Raw genomic sequence first — 22,008 nt, 5'->3', positions numbered from 1 at the left:
TAACTGCCGGGTAGGTTCATATGGAAGGAGGCGGTCCTTCAGGTATCCAGGGCCCAAGCCGTTTAAGCTTTCTATGTCAAAACAAGCACTTTGAATTGGGCCCGGGCAGCAACTGGTAACCAATGTAAATTAAATAGAATCGGCTTGATGTGATCTCTAGCAGCTCCACCACTCAGCAGCCGCACAGCTCGATTCTGGACCAGTTGCAGTCGCCGGACCGTCTTCAAAGGCAGCCCTACGTAGAGCGCATTGCAATAATCTATATGAGATGTTACCAGTGCGTGTGTAACTGTTATGAGACTCCGCTCGTCTAGGTAGGGCCGCAGCTGGTATAATTTCCGCAGCTGAAGGAAGGCGCCTCTGGCCACCGAGTCCACCTGGGCTTCCAAAGTTAGACTGGGGTCCAGGAGCACCCCCCGGCTGCGGACCCTGTCCCTTAGGGGGAGTGTAACCCCATTCAGGGCAGGGAAATGGCCCCCCAACCTGTCCGGTGAAGCACCCACTAACAGCACTTCCGTCTTGTCTGGATTGAGTTTCAATTTATTAACCCCCATCCAGTCCATTATCAGGTCCAGACACGAGTTCAGCACAGAAACCGCCTCACCTGGATTGGTGGAAAACGAGAAGTAGAGCTGAGTATCGTCAGCATATTGCTGACTAAGAGACGCGCTCCGTGGGGGATCCCAAGCCAGTCTCAGGCCAAAACGTTGAAGCTGAGGCTGTCCTACTTCAGGCATCTCATGAGACGGCAGGATTCCCTGGAAGAGGCCATCACGCTGGGGAAGGGGGAAAGCATCAGGAAAGGAGGAAGAGCAAATACGAGATGAGTGGACTCACTAAAAGAAACCATGAATTTTGAATTTTCAAGACCTGAGCAGGGCAGTTGAGAACTGGGTGATTTGGAGGTTGCTCATCCGCAGGATTGCCGTTAAGTCAGAGGCAACCGTGCAAAATGAAGCAAGAGATAATTCTGGAAGAGGAGACTTTCAGGGCAGGAAAAAGCAAGGGACACTTGGGAGGTATTTTAATTTACTTACACGCTTTACTTCACATAAAACAATGAGCAATATCTTTTGTACAACTAGTTTCAATGGTAGTGACTTGGATTTGTGCTAGTTTTTTAGCCGTATTTAACATTTCCAAGAATCTTCAAATAGGTACAATGTCTCTTGTCCTCAAGCCACAGGAGGCAAGTCCTCGGTGGAGGTAAGAACTGTGCCTCTTAAACCCATTTTTCAACCCTGTATGGCCAAAATAAAGATCATTTATTTTCTTTCACTCTGAAATATGCGACCCTGATGTTGCATAAGTCTGTGCGTTCCTGTCCGTACTGAACAGGGTCACAAGAACATCCTTTTGCAAACCATTCCCCTAAGTGTGAGGTTGCAGTACGTATGCAAAAGTTTGTGTGGTTGTGTTTGAGTGATGTTCTCGCAGGCCTGTGGGTACATAAAGCCTCAGTTCTGGAAAAGTGGGTTCCTTTGTGCGTCCCAGTGGTGATCCCCAACCCCTAACCCCCAACCCAACTTAATTAAACATATTTATTGAGAAAGAGAAAATTATTCCGTGGTTGGTATGTTTCTGGGCTGTTTGCAGAATGTAAAATTGGCAGGCATTGTTTTGTGGTGGGTCGTTTTCTGTTTGGCTAAAGGCTCTCAAAAGATGCAATATTGGGGTTCAATGCTGTACCCCATCATTTTTAACATTTATATGAAGCTATTGGAAGAGATCATTCAGAGTTTTTTGGGGGGGCACGTGTTATGTCTTGCTGCTATGTGGACTATAACCCACCTGTTTTTCTCCTTGAAGGCTATGGAAATTCTGATTTCTTGTCTAGATGTTGCGGGAGGTGGGTGAAAAAAACGAGGCAAAGTCCAGACAAGGCCAAAATTCTATCGGTCAGCAGAATTGGGATTTTTCCCCCATATCCCTCCCCAGTTCTTGCCATCTTTCCTCCTTCTAGGGCTTGGTTTCCAGTCCCCTGAACATCCTGGTGGCCCACCTCTGGACTTGCTCCAGATTGTGGCACTCTTTTTAAAGTGCGGTGTCTGGAACTGGAACACAGGACTCTACAGGAGGTTTCACCAGAGCTGGATAGAGTACACACCATGTACGGGTGTGAAAGCTGGACAGTAAACTGATAGGGAAAAATGGATTTGTTTGAAATGTGGTACTAGAGGAGAGCTTTGTGTATACCCAGGATGGCCAGAAAGACGAACAAGGGGGCGGTGTTCTAGAGCAAATCCAGCCTGAACGTTGGGGGGGGGGCAAAAATGATGAAAGCGAGGCTGTTCCTCCTTCAGGCACATCATGAGAAGGCAGGATTCCCCGGAAGAGACTGTAATGCTGAGAAAGATGGAAGGTAGCAGGAAAAGAGGAGGAAGACTAAACATGAGATGGTTTGACTATCTAAAGGAAGCCACAGGCTTTAATTTAGAAGAGCTGAGCAGAGCGGTTGAGGAGAGGATATGCTGATCGCTTATTCGTGAGGGTCGCTGTAAGTCAAAGATGACTTGAAAGCACATAACCACAGTACTTGATGGGATTTGGAGGCTTGGCTTCTGGTAATTAACCCTAAAATCACATTGGCCTTTTTTGCAGCCGCATCGCCCTGTTGGCTTAAATTCAGCTTGGGATCTACAACCAATCCCAAAATCCTTCTCGCTCGTAGCATGACTGAGCCCAGTCTCCTCCCTTCTTGTAACACTGCATCTGAGGGTTTTTTCCTCCCCCCCCCTCCAGGTGTAGGACTTTGCACTTCCCCCTGTTCAGTCTCAATCTGCTGTTTTCAACCCAGTGTCTGACCCTACCGAGATCTTTCTGAAAATTGTTTCTGTCTTCCAGGGTGTGAGCTATTCTACATCTTCTTGTTTGCCATCAGGTAGGGGCCCATTTACGACAATCCTATTAAGCTTTCAAGCTGAGATAGCTAAAGAAGGGTTTTATCAGTTCCACCCCCTAGGTCAGGAATTCGAACTCGGGTTTCCCGAGTTCTAGTTCGCTACATCACACTAGCCCTATTAGACTACTATACTGATCTCCTTGAGGGGCTGCTTCCGAAAATCTTCTTTTGGAAGCTGTGAGTCATGTGAAACAGAGACCGCTGTCTAGTGAGTGGGGTAGAGACCATAGACCACGGGTTCTGAACCAGTTGGACTGGTTTCTGCTGGCTGAATAGCTCAATGGTTGAGGTCTCTGGCTGCAGAACCAGAGGTTGAGAGTTTGAATCCTCCTCGGTGCCTCTCGGGAGAAGAGCCAGCCTGTCTGGCCTTGGGCAAGTGGCAGAGTCCCAGAAGAAGGGAAGAGGAAAAACCGCTTCCGACTATTCTCTACCTAGAAATTCCTGGAGCTGTTTGTTGGACCTTATTTTGTAACTAATTAATCACCCAACAAAGTTGAGATTGACGGAGATAGGCTGTAAGTATGCCCTCCCTCATATACCGCACCGTAGGGATACGTCTTGTTTTTAAAAACAGCTCTTATATATAATTCTCCATTTAATGGACTTTCTCCATAAATAAACATTTTCCCCAGCCCCATACCGATAAAACATCCTTTTTACATCCTTTTAAAAAATGTGGCTGTGTTTCTCTCTCTCTCTCTCTCTCTCTTTGTCTGTCTTTTATTTTTCTCTCTCCCTCTCCTTTGTTTCAAGTGCTGAAAAGAGTGTTCACGACGGTCACGAACACAACATGGAAAAAATATTGGCACAAGAATGAAATCATTCTGCCTTAAAAAACGGCACAAAGAGCTTCTTCTTGGCAAGGAAACGGGGCGCTTCCCGGGCGCAGGAGGACTACCAGCGGTGGGGAAGGAGCAGGAAGGATGTGGCAGGATTGAACCCTCGGCTCTGAACACCAAACCACCCTGGCCAACTTTTGTGTTGTGCGTGTGTGTTTTTTTGAAGGCGCCCCTTTGTGTAAGAATGGGGTTCGGCCGAGGGCCACGGGCTCTCCTCTCCACGTTCCACAGTCATAACGTTCCTACGGGTCGGATCCCGGCCACGTTCCCCCCCTCCCTCGGCGTCACATTGAGGTCTCGCTGCTGAGCGGCTTGCGGGTGTCGTTCTCCTGGTAGATGAGGTGGTAGGGCTTCTCATTCTCCTCAAGGACCGAGTTGCTGAGGTCGGCGTCCTGCAGCTCCAGTTCCCGCCGGGAGAGGTGTTCCACGATGCCAGCGCCCAGAGAGTCTCCTAACACGTTGATGGTGGTCCGGAGGCGGTCCCTGAAATCAGGAATAAGAGGCGTCAAGCAGAGACCTCGGGAGTCACCATTTTTTGGTGAGAGAGGACGCACCCCCTCTCATCCACCCCAGGATCCTGTGGACAGCAGTGGACAGTCAAAGGTTTCTCTCCCCATCCCTCCGCCCGCCCCAAAATCCACAAGGAGGTTGTGATGGCCTCAAGTCCTCCCACCGGACCACTGCAGAATTTCTGGGATCTCCAGGTAGGAGGATCAAATCCTGCCTCGAACTCCGGAGAATAGCAAATGCCAGCTGGCCCTAACAATACAGACCAAAGGGTCTCAGTCCATGGAAGACAACTTCTCATGTTTTTACGCGTAGCGTCTGCCCCGAATCTTGTGGGGAAGAGTTCCACAAACAACTTCATACCTTCAAAGCCCTTCCCCCTAAAACCGCCGTTTCGCTGAGGTCCTGTGAACAGCAGTCCCAGAGGGACCCTTCGTCTTGAAGAACGTATGAAGAGGAAGGAATCTCGGGCCCGAGGATGGAATCGGTTGTTCCTGGGGTCCTCTTAACCCATGCTTCCAGAGGTTCTCTTCCCCACAACACCTCTGTGTGATATTTTTTCCCCAGCTTCTGCATGGGATTTCCCCCTTCTAACAGCTTTGTGACTCACAGATAGAGTCCTATATGAGCTCAAACATGCTGGTTTTTGGGGTTCCAGCCCTTTTGCCTTTGCGCCCTGGCCTGGTTCTCCATGCTTGGCACCTAAGAATCTAAGTAACACCGTGCTGAAAATAAAGAGCTTCTCTCCCACCCCAGCTTTGCCGTTTCTGGGTTCCCGGGGACTTACAGAAACCAGTCCACAGCCATGATCAATGTGATGTCCTCGGTCGGCAACCCCACCGACGTCAAAACGATCACCATCGTCACCAGCCCGGCTTGTGGGATGCCGGCTGCCCCGATGCTGGCAGCGGTGGCTGTAATGCTGAAGGAGAGCAAAAGAAGAGCGGTCACCTCTTGAGGAAGCCGTGATTCCCGGACATCAAATCATTTCACACTTACGGCGACGCTACAAATCAATGGCTGATACCCTGCTGTACCTGGCATAGCATGTCTGATTGTGCAACTAGTGGCACAACTAAGCACACAACTAGGAGTACAAAGAGAGATCTGCCTTTCTGCTGAGTGATTCTTTCCCCCCGCTCTCTAGAGTCTGTAGCTGAAAGCAGCCACGTTTGTTAGATTGCTATTGATCTGTTTACAACTGTAAGCAAAGAGAATGGCTTTTCTACTTTCTCCTACAAAGGTCTCAGAGTGTGTTACTGAGACTGTAAGTGCCAGTTAATGAGAAAAGGGGTAGACTAATCTGGGGGGGGGGAGACTTAAAACTCTTCTACTATGTGACTCCCTGCATTCCTCTGCAGCTGGAGGAATTTAACCTGAAATTCAAAACTCCGCAACAACATCAGCTCTCCAAAATTAAAATTAGAAAACACACTGTACTCTGAAGACTCGCACTTTTTCTGTCAAAACAGAGGAGGCTTGGCGCAGCCCTCTGGCAGCTGCACACTTATAGGTATGCACAATGCACGCACACACTCTCACACACTCTTTTGCACACACACATATAGGTGTGTGCACCAAACTTGCAGCCAACACCTTATTGTGATGATCTGTCCAAAGTCCAGCTCATAGTTGTTGACCTGGGCGATGAAGATGGCAGCCAGGGCCTCGTAGAGGGCTGTCCCGTCCATGTTGATGGTGGCCCCCACGGGGAGGACGAACCGGGTGATCCTCTTGTCCACCCCGATGTTCTCTTCCAGGCACCGGAACGTGACGGGAAGCGTGGCGGAACTGGAAGCAGCAGCAAAGTGAGATTAAATACCTGGCTTCACTGGAGATTTTGGATGACACATCCCAGAAGATTTCAACCCTCCCTGGTCCCGTTTGCAAGCAAGCAAAGTTTAAACCAAGCATCACCGACACCGCTGGGACAGGAGCATAAAGCCCTTGGAGGCTTGCTATTTGTAGAATCAGAGAACCCGGTCACATCATGCATCCTAAAGGCGACGGCTTAAGTCTAGTTTCCAAATCCCATGGGGTACTAGTCCCCCTCTATTTGGCACTGGTGAGACCTCCTCTTGAATCCCGGGCCCAGTTCTGGACACTACAAGAATGCTGGAAAAAAATTGGAGCCAGTACAGAGGAGGGCAATTGAGAATGATCAGAGGACTGGAAACCAAGCCCTCAAAGGAGGAAGGAGAGAAAGAACTGGGCCTGTTTAGCCTCAAGAAAAGAAGACACTGGATAGCACAAGACTTGAAAGGCGGTCCTACAGAGGAGGGGCAGAATCTATCCTCCATCCTCCCAGAGTGTGCAGGACGCGTCAGAATGGGCACACGTGACAGAAAGCCAGATTTCAGCTGAGTATCAGGAAAAACACCTTAACTGTTAGAGTAGTAGGACAACAGGGCCCATGACCTCAGGAGGGGTGAGTGCTTCCACGCTGGAGGAGTTCAAGAGAAAACCCTCTGTTGGATCTGCTTTGATTTGGATTCCCACCTTGAGCAGAGGGCTGGACTGGATGCCCTTATGGGTCCCTTCCAGCTCCATGATTCTCGGATTGTGTAGCACATCCCCTTCCACGTGGTTTTGTGCTTCTTATCTGTTTTTCAAGATCTGTCTGTCAGGCCATCCTAACTCCAAACCAGCTGGAATTTGGCTTTGGGGGCTGGCGTGCTAGGTGAAGCTCACACCCTATGGGCTCTAATGGGTGCCATAGTATCACATAAAACCGCTTATCCTCCAAAAGCTTTCTTTGGCTGCTTACCGTTGCCATTTCACTACCATTGATCGCTGGTTTTTCAGCTACCTGAAACTCTTCCTTTCCAGTTTTAATATTTTTTGGCCGAAATCCAGCCGATAACATCATCACGCATTATGGTTAGTGGGGGTATTTTTAAATAAAAAACTTCTGATTCACACAGATACACCTGAACAAAGCTTCAGAACACGGCCAAGAAGCCCGAAAAACCCACAACAACCACAAGGCTTCATTTTCATCACCACGAAGCTACTGGAGGTCTTTAATTTCCAAAAATCGCTACTGGTGGTAAAGTCATCCCAGCACCAGTGGTTTTCAGTAATTACAGTCCCGCCATGCCCAGAAATCTTGACTGCCTTGCCTATAAACTTTTCTCCAGATCTCTCAACTGGCTTCCAAATCCTTTACCCTCCCGGTTGCCTTCCTCTGGACCCTTTCCAACTTCTAAATATCCGTCTTAAACATGGGGTGCCCAGAACAGGACCAGAGAAGAGAGCAGTCCTATGACATCCCTCAATCCGGACACTTGTTGCAGCCTAGAATTGCATTCGCCTTTTTTGCCGCTGCATCACACGGCTGGGCGCTCGCCGGTCATCGGTCAAGGAGGACTTATACCTGGAAGAGGTGCCCATAGCCGTGACCAGCGCCTGCAGCAGGCCAGCCACAAACACCCAGGGGTTTTTGTGCGTGATGATGAAGTAGATGAGCGGCAGAACGCAGAGGCCGTGGATCAGCAGACCGACGATGACCGTCAGGGTGTACATGCCCAGCTGCCCTCCCATCACCGCCAAGTCCTCCATCTCCAAGATCTTGCCAGCGATGAGGAAGAGGATGCCGATGGGAGCGTACCTGTCACGAGGGACAAAGCGTCAGGAGGGACGACAAAAGGAGACCCAACAGTACAACGAATCTTTAGAAATTAACAGCTGCCCATTGATGACCCAGTTCAGGTATCGGGAAACGGAAGCCTGGGGGGCCAAATCCATCCTAGAATGAGGTTTCACTCTGGCTTCCAGCTTTCCAGGTGGAAACAACACTCCCCAAGGTTTCCTACGTTAAAATGCTCTTTTGGGCCCCAAAGTCCAGTAACTGCCTCCCCCAATTAAATCTGAAATTTTAATTTGGCCCCACACATTGATTGATGTATAGCCCCTATTCCATCCAAGGTTCCACTCTTCCCCCCCCCCGAAACAAAACCCAGGAAAGTGATCCCTAACAGAAATCAGGGGCCCTCCTCCTCCTCCTCACCAGATGATGATGGCCACCATCCGCAAGATTGCTTCGTTGAGGCAGTCGAAAAACTCCCGCAAGGCCTGTCCTTTCTGCTTCATGCTGCCGATGACCAGGCCGAAGCAGATGGAGAAGACCACCAGGCCCAAGGCGTTGACCCCGTTCACCGATCCGGGGCCTGGGATGACCTCCTCGTAGCTCTGCACCTCCAGCCGGCCGCTGAGCGCCTGGGTGACGTTGTGCCAGATGGCCGTGGCGTTCTCTAGCAGCGCCAGCGGCAGGAGGGCCGTCGGGCCCGGGGTGGCATTCCAGACGCCCCCGCTATGGTTCAAGAGCTGGGGCACCGGTGGGGCAGCGGCGGGAGTGCTGGTCCTCTCGAGCGTCTGGTTGATGATCCGGACGCTGTACTGGGTCTTATACTGGAAGGGAAAGCAGGAACGTGAGCTTCGGTCCTCCTCAGGAGAAAATGGGGACCTCTGTCTTAAAGAAACGGCGTTAAGGAAAGAAGGCAGCCTTGAATAAGATGGCGGGAAATGCCAGCCAACAGGATCCACAAAGTCACAAAAACCGGCACCCCCATTCTTTCTCTCTCACACACACACACACACACACACTCTGCTTACCTGCCGGAAACAGGCCTCTACCAGATTGGGTGGGAACATATTCCTAAAAGAGAGGAAAGGGGGGGGAATCAGCTTGTAGGGCCACGGACTTGCACGGTTGAAGCCAAAGGACTTTGGGACCATCGGGAGCTCCCCCCCCTTATTGGTTCCACCCCCTCTCAAGCGTCACCCCTTCCCTCTGAAATCAGCTGCGGTCCTCCCAACAGCTGGGAGAGGAACAGGTCTCTCCCCCCCCCCCCCAAGGACGGAACAGAACGTTGCTGCCAGCGATCCCTGTCATAATGCATTTGGGGGTCATTTGGTCTCGAATGCGCCATCAAGAGTCGTTAGCTTTACACAAGACCCGTTCCTCATTTGTTTACTGGGCAGAATCCATCTTTCTACTTTTACGAACCCACCGCCGACCAGAGGATTCTGCCTCGCCCTAGCCCCTATCCATTCTCCTCACCGGATCAGGTCCATGAAGGCGTCAGTGGTGTGGACTTGTTCGATCTTGCCTTCCCGGTGGAGTTTCTCTTTGCTCCCTTTTCCCGGGTGGATGATGAGGACCATAAAAATCCCGGTGAAGACGGCAAGGATTGTGGTCGTCATGTAATAAATGACCGCGCGCATGCCCATCTTACCCGATGTGGTCCCGTCCAGAGATGCCATGCCTGAAGCAGGAAAAGAACGGGTCGCCTTGAGAAAAGAATGGGGGGGCTGCTTGATCGCTCCCCAAAATGGCTTTGAAACCTAAACTCAGTCTCGTGGCTTCCTTTACGGACGCCCTTCCTCTCACGTCTGTCCTTCCTCTTGGCCTACTCATTTCAGCTTTTCCTAGAATTACAATAGGACGGCCGTATCCACAGGAACAGCATCCACGGTGTCCCCCCCCCCTAAAAATAGGGATGCTAGATGGCCAAACTGGACAGACCTCTGGGGATCCCAAACAAGGACACGGAAAGGGTGGCTCACCTGTGATGAGGCTGGAGACGATCAAAGGCAGAACCAGCATTTGGAGCATTCGCATTAGCAGCTCTCCAGGGAAGGAGAAGTACTTGATCTGGCGGTAGGTCATTCGGTAGGGCCGGAGGGCCAAGGCCAGGGTGATCCCTGCAAGAGAGCGGTGCAGTGGGGGGGGGGGAGGAAGGCAGTCAGAGCTTAGCTTCCACTGACGGCTTTTGTTCTCGGGAACTTCTGCAACCTCGTAGGCAGCCTTTAGTAAGTTTAGGCTGGGGTGGCTGTCAATCTACCCAGCTCTATCCATTGTTTTGTCCCTGCTTCTAAATTCAAAGAGTCCCACCTCTCTGCTCTGTGTCTCTTTCCCTCTCTTTTGTCTGTTGGAAGCAGTCAAAGAGTCTGTTGGGGCCTTTGCTGAAAACAATCGTGTTTGCCCTTAGTTTGCTGTTCAATGTGTTCAACTGTGAGTAAATGAAACCTTTTCAGGCAGGGAGACCATTCGATTCAGACCAGCCTTTGGCCAAGAGGGAGAGGGGTTCTTTTCTGGCTTCCATGCCCTCAGAATTTAATAGGGCAGGATCCAACTGCGCTTGTACTGAGCAGGGGGGGGGGGAAGTCGTTACATGGAATGATGGCTCTTGCACAAAGCCTCATGTGTGGCGCAAGCCCCTGGGTTTCTTCACGCACCCCGCTGCTTGCACCACGGGGGTGCAGACACCACCGTGCACCTTGGCAGCTCTGGACCACAACTCCCAGAAGTCCCCATGCCATCGTGGGACTTGTAGTCCCAAACTGTGGCTCTTAACTGCCGTTCTTCGTGAGGACACCAGTTGGGACGCCCCACTAAGAAAAGTTCATCTGCATCCCGGCTGCCGTGCCAGAGTCTTAGAGCCACTCTTGCTGGGTTTCGAAATGCCCGCTGCTTGTGGCTTTAAGCTGGGCATACGTCTTTTTAACTCTGTCGTAAGCCACCTGGGATCCCAGTTCTGGGAGAAAAGCCAAATGGAAACCAGAGAGATGAATAAGGAACTAGCTGACGCCTATTCAGGGGGCAGGGCGGAGGGGGGAACGGGACACTCACATCTCAGAAACCCACAAAGCATGACAGAAGAAACTGGCTCCCGAGCCACTCCCTCCACGCTGGCCTTCCCCCATCTCAGGTGTAAGCCCTTGCGTGTCCTTACTCTTTGGACAAGCTGAATAGGCCAGAATAAGTGGGGGGGGGGCAATCTTCAGAAATCGGGGGGGGGGACACACCCTGCTTCTGTGTTTCCCATGCCCACACCAAAAATCCCTTATTATGTTTTTTTAAAAAGTTTCTTTCCTCTTTGCTTTTTTAAAAAAGGCGAACCGGGGGGGGCGGCTTCTTCCCAGACCCAGTTTGACCCCACCTGGCAAGCCTTTGGTCCTGCTGAGGAAAACCACTCCTGATAGGGAGGGAGACTTTTCCCCCCCAGTTTGGACCCTGGCCTGCAAGACGGGCGCCCGGACAGCCACGCACAAAGGCCGATTACAAGAAAGGAGGAGAAGAGCCAACTCGGCCTTCTGCACCGTTTAATCCGCCATTAATCCCATTTCGTGTTGAGCTTTTGATGGGAATATGTATTAAATATAAATGTTGCATAGTTAAATGTAAAATGGCTGATTTTACCTGAATCATTGTACTGATTGTATTCAGGTGTGGGTATCAAGGTTTCAGACTGAACGTTGTACAGCTGTGTACAGTGATGAAACTTTTTGTAACAGAAAATGAAGTAACATATTTTGTGATGGGTCACAGAACTCTACATAAGTCATGTGCAAAATGAACGTCTTTCTCTGCTGTAAGTCAGATCATTTTTTTCCTATGTTGTGTGCTGCATCATGTCATGCTGCCAGAGGAATGTCTATTCTCTATGTATATATGTAAATAGACTAAGTTGATGTTTTACTCTCTCAGAGTCATAGTATTTGTTAACCAATATTTCCTTACTCTGCTAACATTATGAGAATACACGTTACAATCAAAATTCTCAACCTTTCGGCAGTTGCTACGGCTTCTTCTCCCGCTACCGTACACCCGAGCAGGCAGAGGTCTTGGCTTGCTCGGGGGGAGTGGGGGTGCCCACGTCAGACTCAAACAACCCGTGACCGCTTAATCCTCTGGAGTATTTCTTTTGGCCCCGCAAACGCAGAGAGCCAGCGTTCACGGCTGCCCGGTTCTCAGGCGGGAACGGTTAGAGCAGGAAGGGAGGCCCGTTTCAGAAGGAGGGCAGGCCAGAGACAGGACGGGCAGCCGAGCGGTAACTCGTCCTGGTTCTCGGCTCGCTTCCTCCCCGAAATGTTTCCACGCGGCAGGTGGATCCTCTTATGGGACGCTCGTATAAGCTCTCAGATGCCAGCCCTGCCGCTGCCAGCTCTTGCGAATGCCATGGGCCTGGATCCCAAGTGGCACCTTAAAGGAGACCCACCAGAGCTCAGAAATGCCCCTAGAGCTGGTCTGTGGCTTGTCCCACCAAAATCATGACAAGGACCTTCAGGCAAAAAAACCCACCAACTTTTATTTGATATAAGCATATGAGGATAGCGGCCTGTGTCTTCAAAGGCACGGGAATCTGAACTCCAACCCCCTTCAGAGCAGAAGAAAAGAACACCATTTCCAAGAAACATTTTTCACTCTGTCTTTTTATGAATTTCAAATTTGTTTCTTGAGTAATTCACACCTATCTCTTGCAAATCTCCCTCTAGCTGGCCAGAAGCTGATAAACAACTATTTTAAACCAATAAATATATGATCATAAAATCAGAAATTGGATTCCTCCCCACACACACACACACACACACACACACTGCCGGGCGCCACTGCGTGAAAACAGGAGTAGCAGGCGGATTTCTAAGGCAGAAGACGCTCCCAGTTCGTGAAATGCCGGCCCTCCCTCCCAAAGCCGAGCCCCACCAGGCAGTCCCCTCGCTGGTCACCCTACCCAGGAGGACGGCCGAGACCGTTAGCAGGACGAAGGCATTCCTCTGGAGGTAGGCCCGCGTGCTTTCCCAGGTGAGGGTGTACATGCGCTTCCTGGCGCGCCCCGCTCGCTTCTCCAGCGCATGGCGGAGGCGCTGCACCCGGCCGCCCGACCCGAGAGGCTTCGAGGACTCCTCGTTCAGGAAGAGGCTGTTGACGTGGGTCTGGCGGTCCCCCATCATCGGGCTCAGCATCCAGCGGTAGAGGGGCGGCCGCCCGGCGTCCCTGGAAAGGGTCGGAAAAGAAATGAGAAGATGGTGAGGCTAGCGGCGAGAGAGGGCCACTCACCTCCCCCCCCAAACATCCCCCCCACCTCCACCGGCAACCAGAGGCGGGGGGGGGAATTATCCAGGCCAGTTGCAAAGCCGATCTGGGGCACCACATGACTCAGAAGCACGAGGAGGGTGTGGTCCTCTGAAGGAGGTTCGGGCACCTGCCATAAAAGTCAAAAAGAAGGTCTCGCTCTCTTCGGAGGCCACGCTCGGGAGGGCCCGGCGGCCCCATGGAAACGAAGCCAGGGTCTGTCACTGGGGAACTCCCCAGGAAGGCAGGATTCCTTGGAAATGGCCGCAATGCTGGCCAAAGGTGGAAGGCCGCAGGAAAAGAAGAGCAAGACCCGACGCAAGACGGACAGACTCCCTCAAAGAACCTGCAGGGATGGGTTTGCAAGAGCCGAGCCCGGCTGTTCCAGACAGGATCATGTTGAGATGGTTCATGCATAAGGTGGTGCAAGAAGGAAGCATGAGATAGTGCTGGAAGAGGAGACTCCCAGGGGAGGTGAAAAAACAAGGGACACACATTGCAGGTCACTCCTTCATGGGGTCACCCTAAGTTTGAGGCACCTTGACCGCACCACACGATGACCACACACTCTGGGACCCAACCTGCTGACGGGCAGCTGCTCTCCCTTCCCGAATCGAGTTATCCACAAATTGTTCAGCCCACGATGGCAGCCGGTGCCCTGCGCGTGCAAAGCCCGCAGAAGGCTACTGAGGATTACAGGAGATCGCTTTGGACTCAGAGGCTCTCCGTCCCCCTCACCCCTGCGCTTTTTATTCAGAAGGCTTTGGGAGTGCTCCTTTTCAGGATTACAGCATCCAAAAACCACCCCCTTCCGCTCATCCAGCTGGCCTGAGACAACAGATAAGTGCTGGAAGATCAGACTCTTCGGGCAGGGGAAATCCTGGAACATTTGGGAGGTCGTTCCTTCCTAAGTGAGAGGCGGCTGGATGGTCCCCTTCGTTCAGCGGGGTGCCCTCCAGGCCGAATTAGGGCGTCCTTTAGTTCCAAAAATCCTACACATTGTTCTCACTCCTGTATCAAATTAGCATTGTCCTAGGGGCAGGGACCTCTTTTATGGGAAGCCCCTTGCAGAGAGAGGGGAGGCATCTAAAGAAACCCCCCCCCAAAAAAACAGGCTTAACATGTTAAATAATCAAACAGAAATAAAGATGTTTGCAAAGCAAAAAAACAACTCATTCAACAGGCCGTATGCCGACGCTTCATCTGATCTCACTGGACATCTCAGCTGATTTCTAACCCTGCTGTGCTTTGGATGGAAGTGGGTGTAGAAAAAGTCATTTCCCCTGGTCTGCGCCTTCTTTCTTTCTCTCAGCAGCTGGCCTCTTTCTAGCTCGGTCACGCTGCCATTAAAAAAACTACATATATGTGTCAATTCCAAGAGGAGAGCTAATGGAGGTTATTCGCCGAGTTCCCGTTGAATAGATGACTGGCTTCCAGCTTTCAGAGCAGAAAAATTAAATTTAAAACTTAAAAAAAAAAACACATACCAAACTAACTAGTCTGGAAAGGATCATTATTATTGCTTTCACTGGCGGGTGCCGACCGGTTACACACGTAAATTAAAAATTAGAGCAATCCCTTTTCCATCAGTCCCCTGCCTGCAAACAAAAGCAAAGTGTCCATTTACAGAAGAGGAGACCCTGCCGCCCGGAGAGGCAGAGCGGGCAGAACGGCCGGGGTCACCCGAGGGCACGGGGACCGTGTGCCAAGGCCACAGCTGGCACAGGGCAATGCCAAAACCGGGGGGAAGGGAGAGAGATCTTAAAGACGGATACTTACGGCTCCGACGGCCATCCAGCAGCCGGCTCCTCTTTTCCGTGCCCGCTCCGCCCCCCCCCCAAAAATCAGCCTCCTCACCTGGAAGACCAGCAGCGCCACCGGTGGGTCTCGGCCAGCTGCCTCCGGCTGTCCTAGATCTCGGCCCGTCTGTCTCCTTCTTTCTCTCTCCGGTTTCCAGGTCTTAGCAAAGCTAAGAAAGAAAGCGAGGCAGGATTATGCCCCCAAAGGTACGTAAGGGAAGGAGGTGCGGGTGGAGGAGGAAGAGGAGGAGGAGACTTTGGTGGCTCAGGACCAGCCAGATCCTGCCACCACCACCGCCACGTGCACGCACACACACAAACACACACCTCCCTTCAGAGGTTGAAGGATGCCAAGCAGGGATTAACCCTATCGGGGGGGGGCATGGGGGGGCTGCCAGAAGAGCCCAGGCAGAAGGAATGGGGCCCTCCCTGTACTCGGATTTTCTTTTCTTTTCTTTCCAATGGAGTGCCAGGATGTCCAGGGAGCCTCCTGGCAGTTGTACCCTTGGGCTCTTCCTCCCCAGGTAGACTGCTCCAGCGCACGGAGGTTCTGCTCAGCAACTGGTCTAAGACCACGTCTCCAAAGCCACCAGTTGGGGGTCTTTTCCCAAAACCCAGAGGAATGAAGGCAAGCCACTTTTCCTGCCTTGCTCTGCTTATCCAGGATGCAGAAGTACATTGCACTGGGACATGGATGTTCTATTCACAAGAGCCGAGAGAGAGAGAGAGCGAGGGAGGGAGAAAATAAACCCGATGGGTCTACCTGCCATGACCTTCTGCTTCCCGAGATGGGTCAGCGGCCTGAGAAAGCTTTCTGGGTTGCTCTCCAGGAGGAAGGAATGGTTAGGCTTTCAGATAGACTGCCTCTGAACATGGAGGTTCCATCCCCATCATTTCCTTCCTTCCTTTTTTTCCCCCACAGCTACTGGGACTCCTTAGTGGCTCTCATATGTAGATTATTTATTTAAACACACACACACACATTGCCCACGTGCATGCGTGCGCCCCCTCTACATCCCACCTCTGTCTCAACGGCTCTAAGGCGTGACTGCCAGCCACCCAGAGATAAACCCAGGCAAACGGGGAGAAGGAAAGAAAGCAGAAGCCAACAAAGAGGAAAAGTCACACCCAAGAGACGGCCGAAGAACTCAGGATGAGTCAGACGCAAGAGTTGGGAAAGGCCAGCCAGGCACCCCCCCCAGGCAACGGGGTGCCCCCTAAGCAGGGCGCCAGGCAGTTCCTGGCCTTGGGTGCCCACAGGTAGACTGGCCTGTGCATGGAGGGTCCATTGCCTCCCCAGGAAACCAGCAAATGGGGGAGATGTAGAAAAGGTCACCGAAACAACATTGAGAGAGGTTATTTTGGATGAGAACAGATCAGCCATAAAAGTCTGTCTGGACTCACACACACACCCCCGTCTGGGTCCTGCTTCCTGGTGACTTTCTGCTCTTTGAAACCAGTTATTCACCCGCAAGAAGAAACTGCCTCCCGCCTGCTACATCTGCTTGGAGGTTTGAAAGAAGAGATGATGCCTAAGGACGCTGGGAGGCCCCAGGGCCAGCTTACCACGCCAGCGAACCGGGCAAGGGCTTGGAAATGGGTCTGCCCGGGCATCACGAAACCTCAGGCATTCCACCAGAGCCACCCAGGTCTCACCTTAAAAGCACCTCTCGGGTAACTAGTCCTCATTGGTTTATTGGTGCAGGGTGTGAAAGCGCAACGCCATGTCTAGGAAAAAAAGTGCTTCCAGAATCACAGCAAAAGGAAGGAAGTGTGGGGTGTCCCCCCCCCCACAGAGGATCAACCTCATGCCTGCACCACACAGGCCATCCATCAGCAGTTTGGGCCACTGAGTTCTCTCCGAACACGAGTCAGGCCCACACGTGGGCAAAAATCCACAGATGGTTCGAAGGCAGGAACCCCAGGCAGCTCTGGAGGGGGGAAAAAACACCGGATCCTTTCCCCATTTGGCCCTGCCAGCCTTTGCACCCACACTCCGTCTGGCGTGTGTTTCTCCCACACACACCCCAAGATTCTTGGGGACCCCCCTCAAGGGAAAGAAGCGAGCCAGGCCTCTTCCTGCCTCGGCAGCCAAGATCTCAAGAGGGGGAAACCGTGCGGGTGCCCACGCGTGGGAAGCGGGTGGAAAATCCGACCCAGCTGCTCCGGCAGTGGCCTCACGTGGGAGCCAAGCCGGTCCCGGTTGTGGAGAAGAGCTGCTTTTGTGGGAAGACACCCAACCCTGCAATTCGGCCCCACACGGGTGGAAGCCACGGAGGCCTGCCAGGTACTGAAATGAAAAACGGGACCGGCCCACCTGGGCTGGCTGGCGTCCATGCCAGGAATGTGGCACGGGCGGGTTCACTGGGGTGGGCGCCGGAGGGAGCCTGTGCCAATGAGTGCTGGGATGCGGGGACGCCCGTGTGGTTCCCCCGGGGAGGGAAGAAGCCGAAAAGTCGCTCCAGCCACCCAAGCTGGTCCCTTCTCTCTCCCCGTTTTGCTGCTACGAATGAACGGGCTCCATTTTACTTTTCACCCAGCAATTTTGCTAAAAGCAGGGAAAACTCTGTGTCGAAGTGACTTTTATATTAGGAGGTTCTGCAGCCGGCTGTTGAGATAAGAGGCCCTTCTTCGGGCACGATCTGTGGCCTCTCCTCCGCCCTCTTCAAATAAACTGGGCGTAAAGGGGGAGAGCATAAAAGATAAGACCTCCCAGGTGGCCCTTGGCCCCCTCCCTGGCTGCCGTTTGCCCTCTGGCATGGTGGAAAGGCTTTGCCAACTTGTGTGCTCATTGAACAACCCTGCAAGGCGGGACATGCCCGGCCCAGCTCTGCACGGCCCTGGAGTGGTCCGCCACGATCCAACCCGGCGCTGGGTTCTGAAACCGCGCCTTTCCTCCCTCGAGTCAGCAGCAGGACCATCCCGACCCAGCCAAAAACAGAAAACGGAAGAACCCAGAGGGAAAACAAATAAGAAATCTCCAGGAAGGTCTTGATAAAATCTTTTCCCCAAAAGCCGCAACAGGGGAGAAAAAAAGGGGGGGTGCTCTTGGCGGTTGCCACCCTTCCCACCCGCCCCAGATCTGAGGCCAGGCGTCCCAGGTGGGTGAAAAGTGCCCGTTTTTCCCCTTGGCGACCGACCTACGGGCAGAATTCCTGACGAGAAACGTGACACCCCCCCCCCCAGGCATCCGGGCATCGGGCCCACCTGAGACAGAGGTTTCCAAAGAAGAAGGGGAAAGCAAACAAGCAGGCCTTTACGCCCTCTGTGTGGCCCAGCCAAGCCCTCCTGTACGTGGCACGGCCCCCGGGATCATCATCCTCCTCATCCGCTTTCTTTTTCTGGTCTTTTTAAACCCAGCAAGGCCAGGAGGCAGCCTGGAAAAGGCCAAAAGGGGGAACTTGGAGCAGACTGCCCAAAACAGAGAGAGGGGGAGAGATGGGGAGGCCCCGGGGTTGGCTTTGCCAAATTGGTCTCCGGAGGGGGGGGGCAAGCTGGGCAAAAAGCAGCCCTCCCGGCATCGCCGGATTACAGCTCCCATTCGCCCCGGCCAGCAAAGGCGACGAGGGAGAGTAACCAGGGGCTGCGAGTCCAAGACTGCACTGGATGATCGGAAGGGTCCCTTCCAGCTTGGGGGATCATAAGAAGAAGATGATGGAGGTGGTGGCAAATGGAGGCTTCTACGGAGCTGCGGGGTGGGGGCTCCTTTGGCCGAAATGCCAGTTGAGGGAAGATTGTTTGGAGAAGCGACCGCTTGGGGTGGGCCCGGCCAGGGGCCCAAAGGGTGGGATGGGGCCCTCCACTCTGCAGTGGATCAGGCTTTTCAGCTCCTGGGAATGAGCGCTTCCCTGAAATTGGGGAACTGCCCTCAGAGGAGCAGAGTTGGCCCCCCGAGGGCTGAAGGACACCCCCACCCCTGCCCTTGCAGAAGGGGCTGCTGGGCTCATCCTGGCTCAGAAAGGAAGGAGGCTTCACATGTCCAAGCTCCTTGAGATTTTTTGGGGGGGGGGAGTCCTCGGTGATGGCAGGTGTTCTGGGGGGCCAAGGGGGAGGCCGGGGACCAGGAGAGATGGGCAGCCAGACATTTAGGGCTCCAGATTTGGGGTGGGGGCTGGAGAGGCCCTGTCCTAAAAAAGCAAAGGGAGAGAAGACATGGGAAACAGCCCCTCCGTGCCCCTTAAAATCCTCCCCCCCCCAAAAAAAACCCTTGTGCTGCCTCCACATGTCGGACTACAAGTTCCATCACCCAGGCTGTCTCTGCCTAGCTAGGGGATGACGGGGGCTGTAGCCCGACCCGTCTGGAAGGCGCGGGGTTGGGGAAGGAGTCCTGCCATATGGCAGGGGAGAGAAAAGTCTCACCCCCACCCCGCCCAGAGAGACCCCCTTGGAGGAGGGGGGGTCCTCGAGCGCCCCCCTAGGGGAGGCCATCGCGGGAGGGGGGGCTGATTTGTTTTCGGCGGTTCGAAGCCGGTCTCGCCCCTGCGGGAAGCGAGACAGGGATTGTGGGGCTGGGGCCCCCCTGCACAGATGGCCGAAACAGACACACACATGGGGGGGGGGGGGAGAGAAGGGTCGTGCACGTTCTGCTTTCGTGGAAGGGGCCCGATCCTGGGTGCAAAGGGAGCCCCCCCGCCGCCGCCTTTCACCACCTCCTTTGCTCGGCTGCAGCCTTGTAAAAAACGCGGGGAAACGGGAAGGAGTGGGACGGGGGGTGGCGGAAATCGGTTGGGGAACAAGGATCCGGCCCGATCCTCGGGGGGTTTCACTTCGTCCTCCACCGCCCCCAGCCCGGAAAAAAAGGCCAACCCATCCATGCCCAAGAGGTTGCCACCCGGCGGGAGCCCTCCTCCCCAACCGCGGGAACCCCCAACCGCGGAAGAAAGGGGACCCCAAGGCTCGGGGAGGAGGGGGGTTGGATTCCCTAAAAGGCGCGTATCGGGTCCTCCCTCCCTCCTTCCCTGCGACTTGCCTTGGGGCGTCGGGGGATCGGCCCCTTTCCTCCCCGCCTCGGCCTCTCCACGTGGAGCCGCTCGCTGCCCGGGGCCGGTCGGTCGGTGGCGGCCGCGCGGCGGCTTCTGCTTCTGCTTCTCCTTCCTCCGCCTGGCGCTCGGGGCTCGGCGCGGATCCCACGGCCGCCCTCCGCGGAGGAGGAGCGGAGGGAGGAAGGAAGAAAGGAAGGCGGACCCTGGCGAGCCAGGTGGGTGGATGGACGGATAGCAAGCGCGCCTCTGAGCATACGCAGAGTCCCGCAGCGCGCACGCCGGAGGGGGACGCCCCGCTCCTCTGCCCATGTGCAGAGTGAGAGAGAGCGCGCACGCGCCCCCCTCTTGGCCCTGTGTCACCAGGGGTGGGGGAAGCTTCGATCCTGAGTTCTGGGTTCAAGTCCTTGAAGAGGCCCCTCCGGCCCATGGGAAAGAGGGGCAGCCAAGGAGGGGAATGAACGGACCTTGGGGCGGCTTCTTGGACTACACTTCCCATCATCCCCAAGGGACCAGCATCCGCAGCCTGGCTGCAATGTTATGGCAGCCGTGAGCCTCCAATGGGCAGAGGGAGGGGGCACTGGTCTCCAGCAGAACCCAAACCAGCCTCCCTGTGGGTTGTGGGCTTTGTAGTATGAAACGCACACAGCCTCCAATTTTCCCACCAGTGTCTTAGGTTTCCTCTCCCCATCTATCACACAGGAGAGTGAGATTTGGAGACTGCGAGGGGTGCCCCCATCCTTTTTCATGTCGGCCTCGTGGGGCCAGGGGCCAAACGCTGGCTGGAGCCTGCCGGCGGCCCAAGCTGCTGTTTGGCGGGGGACGGAGGAGACCCCGGGCCTGGCACTCCCTCCCTCTTTTTTATTTCATCAAAGCTTATTTTTTTCGCCTTGGCTCTAAAAACCACCCAGAAGAGTGCATTGCACTCATGGGGCAGTCAAGAAACAGAATAAAAATCTTTTTTTTTTCAAAGTAAAGAAAAATAAAGCAAAAGCGCCCTGGAGTGTAAAGGGACTCGGCCCCTCGTGAGGGTCTCCACCCGAACCCCCTCACCGTGAGATCCCTTTTTCCTTTCCACTTTCTCTCTTTCGTGCAGGGAAAGCCGACCATCGTAAGGAGCGTTCCCCCCCCCCTGCAATGAACATGTGGCACCACTTAATGCCCCAATTTAATTGCAGAGGGTGGAACGGAGCCGCAGGAGAAGCGAGGGGCGGGGGCGCGTGGCAAAGGGGAGCCTTGGGTTTCTTCCACAGTGCCCACCCCACCCCGTTGCGGGCAATCCTTTAAACTTCTCCCTCAAAGTCACCACGACTTCTAGGTTATGTCCTGCGGGAGATTCCGACCTCCGCCTGTCACACGGCTTTTAATAAATGAAGCCCCAAAATAGACACCCCGGGAGAGACGGCCTGCCGGCGTGGGGGTGGGGGGACAATTCCAGGCAGCCTCGCTCATGGGCAGCCGCCGGAGAGAAAGCGGGCCAATTCCTGGGTCACATTCCGGCCAGAGAGCCCAGGGCGGCTGAAGGCGCCCGAACAGGGACGGGGAAAGGGGAGGTCCTGCTTCTCGGGGTCAGGAAAAAAGCTTCAAGGCCAGGGCGACTTTTAAAAGTTCCCACTGGGGCAGAGTGAGGGGGCCTCGCTGGCAACAGCTTTCAGGGGTTTTGTGGCCTCACAGGGGGGGTCGGGGGGAGGTAGATTTTGCCACAAGAGGGGGCCTGAGCACCATTGTCGTTGTTGCCAAGTCGCCCCCGACTCATGGCGAACCGATGAGTGTCACACCTACAGAACGATCAGAAAGCCAACAACGTGGATGATCGTGGCCTCCATTCCCGGGGACACCTCCTCATCCTTGATGATCCTTCCCACTTCCTTCATCGCTGCCCTTCCGAGGCTCAAGTCTTCTGATTTCGGGAATCTTCATTTGGGTTGATGATCGATTCAAGGTATGCCAACGCTCTAATTGAACACTGCGCTTTCTAAAAATATGTTGGGGACTACAATTCCCAGCGTTCCTCACCAGCAGCTAGTCTGGCCAGAGCTGATGGGGCCGGAGTCCAGCCGCAGGAGGACAGGCGCCACGGGCCAAACGCTGTTTACATGGTGCATTTTCAGCCTTGGGAGGAAAA

General features: G+C 53.8%; 1 protein-coding gene across 2 annotated transcripts; it reads right to left on the bottom strand.

Moving 5' to 3' along the window:
- Positions 1 to 1,022: 1,022 nt before the first annotated feature.
- LOC110072571 (excitatory amino acid transporter 1) lies at positions 1,023 to 20,028 on the bottom strand. 2 transcript variants are annotated; one of them, XM_020781035.3, is made up of 11 exons: positions 19,874 to 20,028; positions 14,963 to 15,074; positions 12,765 to 13,027; positions 9,817 to 9,954; positions 9,311 to 9,515; positions 8,863 to 8,905; positions 8,258 to 8,658; positions 7,625 to 7,858; positions 5,845 to 6,039; positions 5,036 to 5,170; positions 1,023 to 4,224 (listed from the first exon to the last, which is right to left on the bottom strand). In XM_020781035.3, exons 3-11 carry the CDS (start codon positions 12,994 to 12,996, stop codon positions 4,026 to 4,028), a joined length of 1,782 nt encoding a protein of 593 aa, XP_020636694.2. In that variant the 5' UTR covers positions 12,997 to 13,027; positions 14,963 to 15,074; positions 19,874 to 20,028; the 3' UTR covers positions 1,023 to 4,025. The 2 variants fall into 2 exon arrangements, with proteins under 2 accessions (XP_020636694.2, XP_072833975.2); XM_072977874.2 differs by lacking the exons at positions 14,963 to 15,074; positions 19,874 to 20,028 and adding an exon at positions 14,593 to 14,676.
- Between the last annotated feature and the right edge of the window lie 1,980 nt (positions 20,029 to 22,008).

The sequence above is a fragment of the Pogona vitticeps genome, chromosome 7 (genome assembly GCF_051106095.1).
Source record: "Pogona vitticeps strain Pit_001003342236 chromosome 7, PviZW2.1, whole genome shotgun sequence".
NCBI classification, from domain to species: domain Eukaryota; kingdom Metazoa; phylum Chordata; class Lepidosauria; order Squamata; family Agamidae; genus Pogona; species Pogona vitticeps.
Note: the sequence above shows the minus strand (reverse complement) of the source record. Positions and strands in the feature narration are given on the sequence as shown.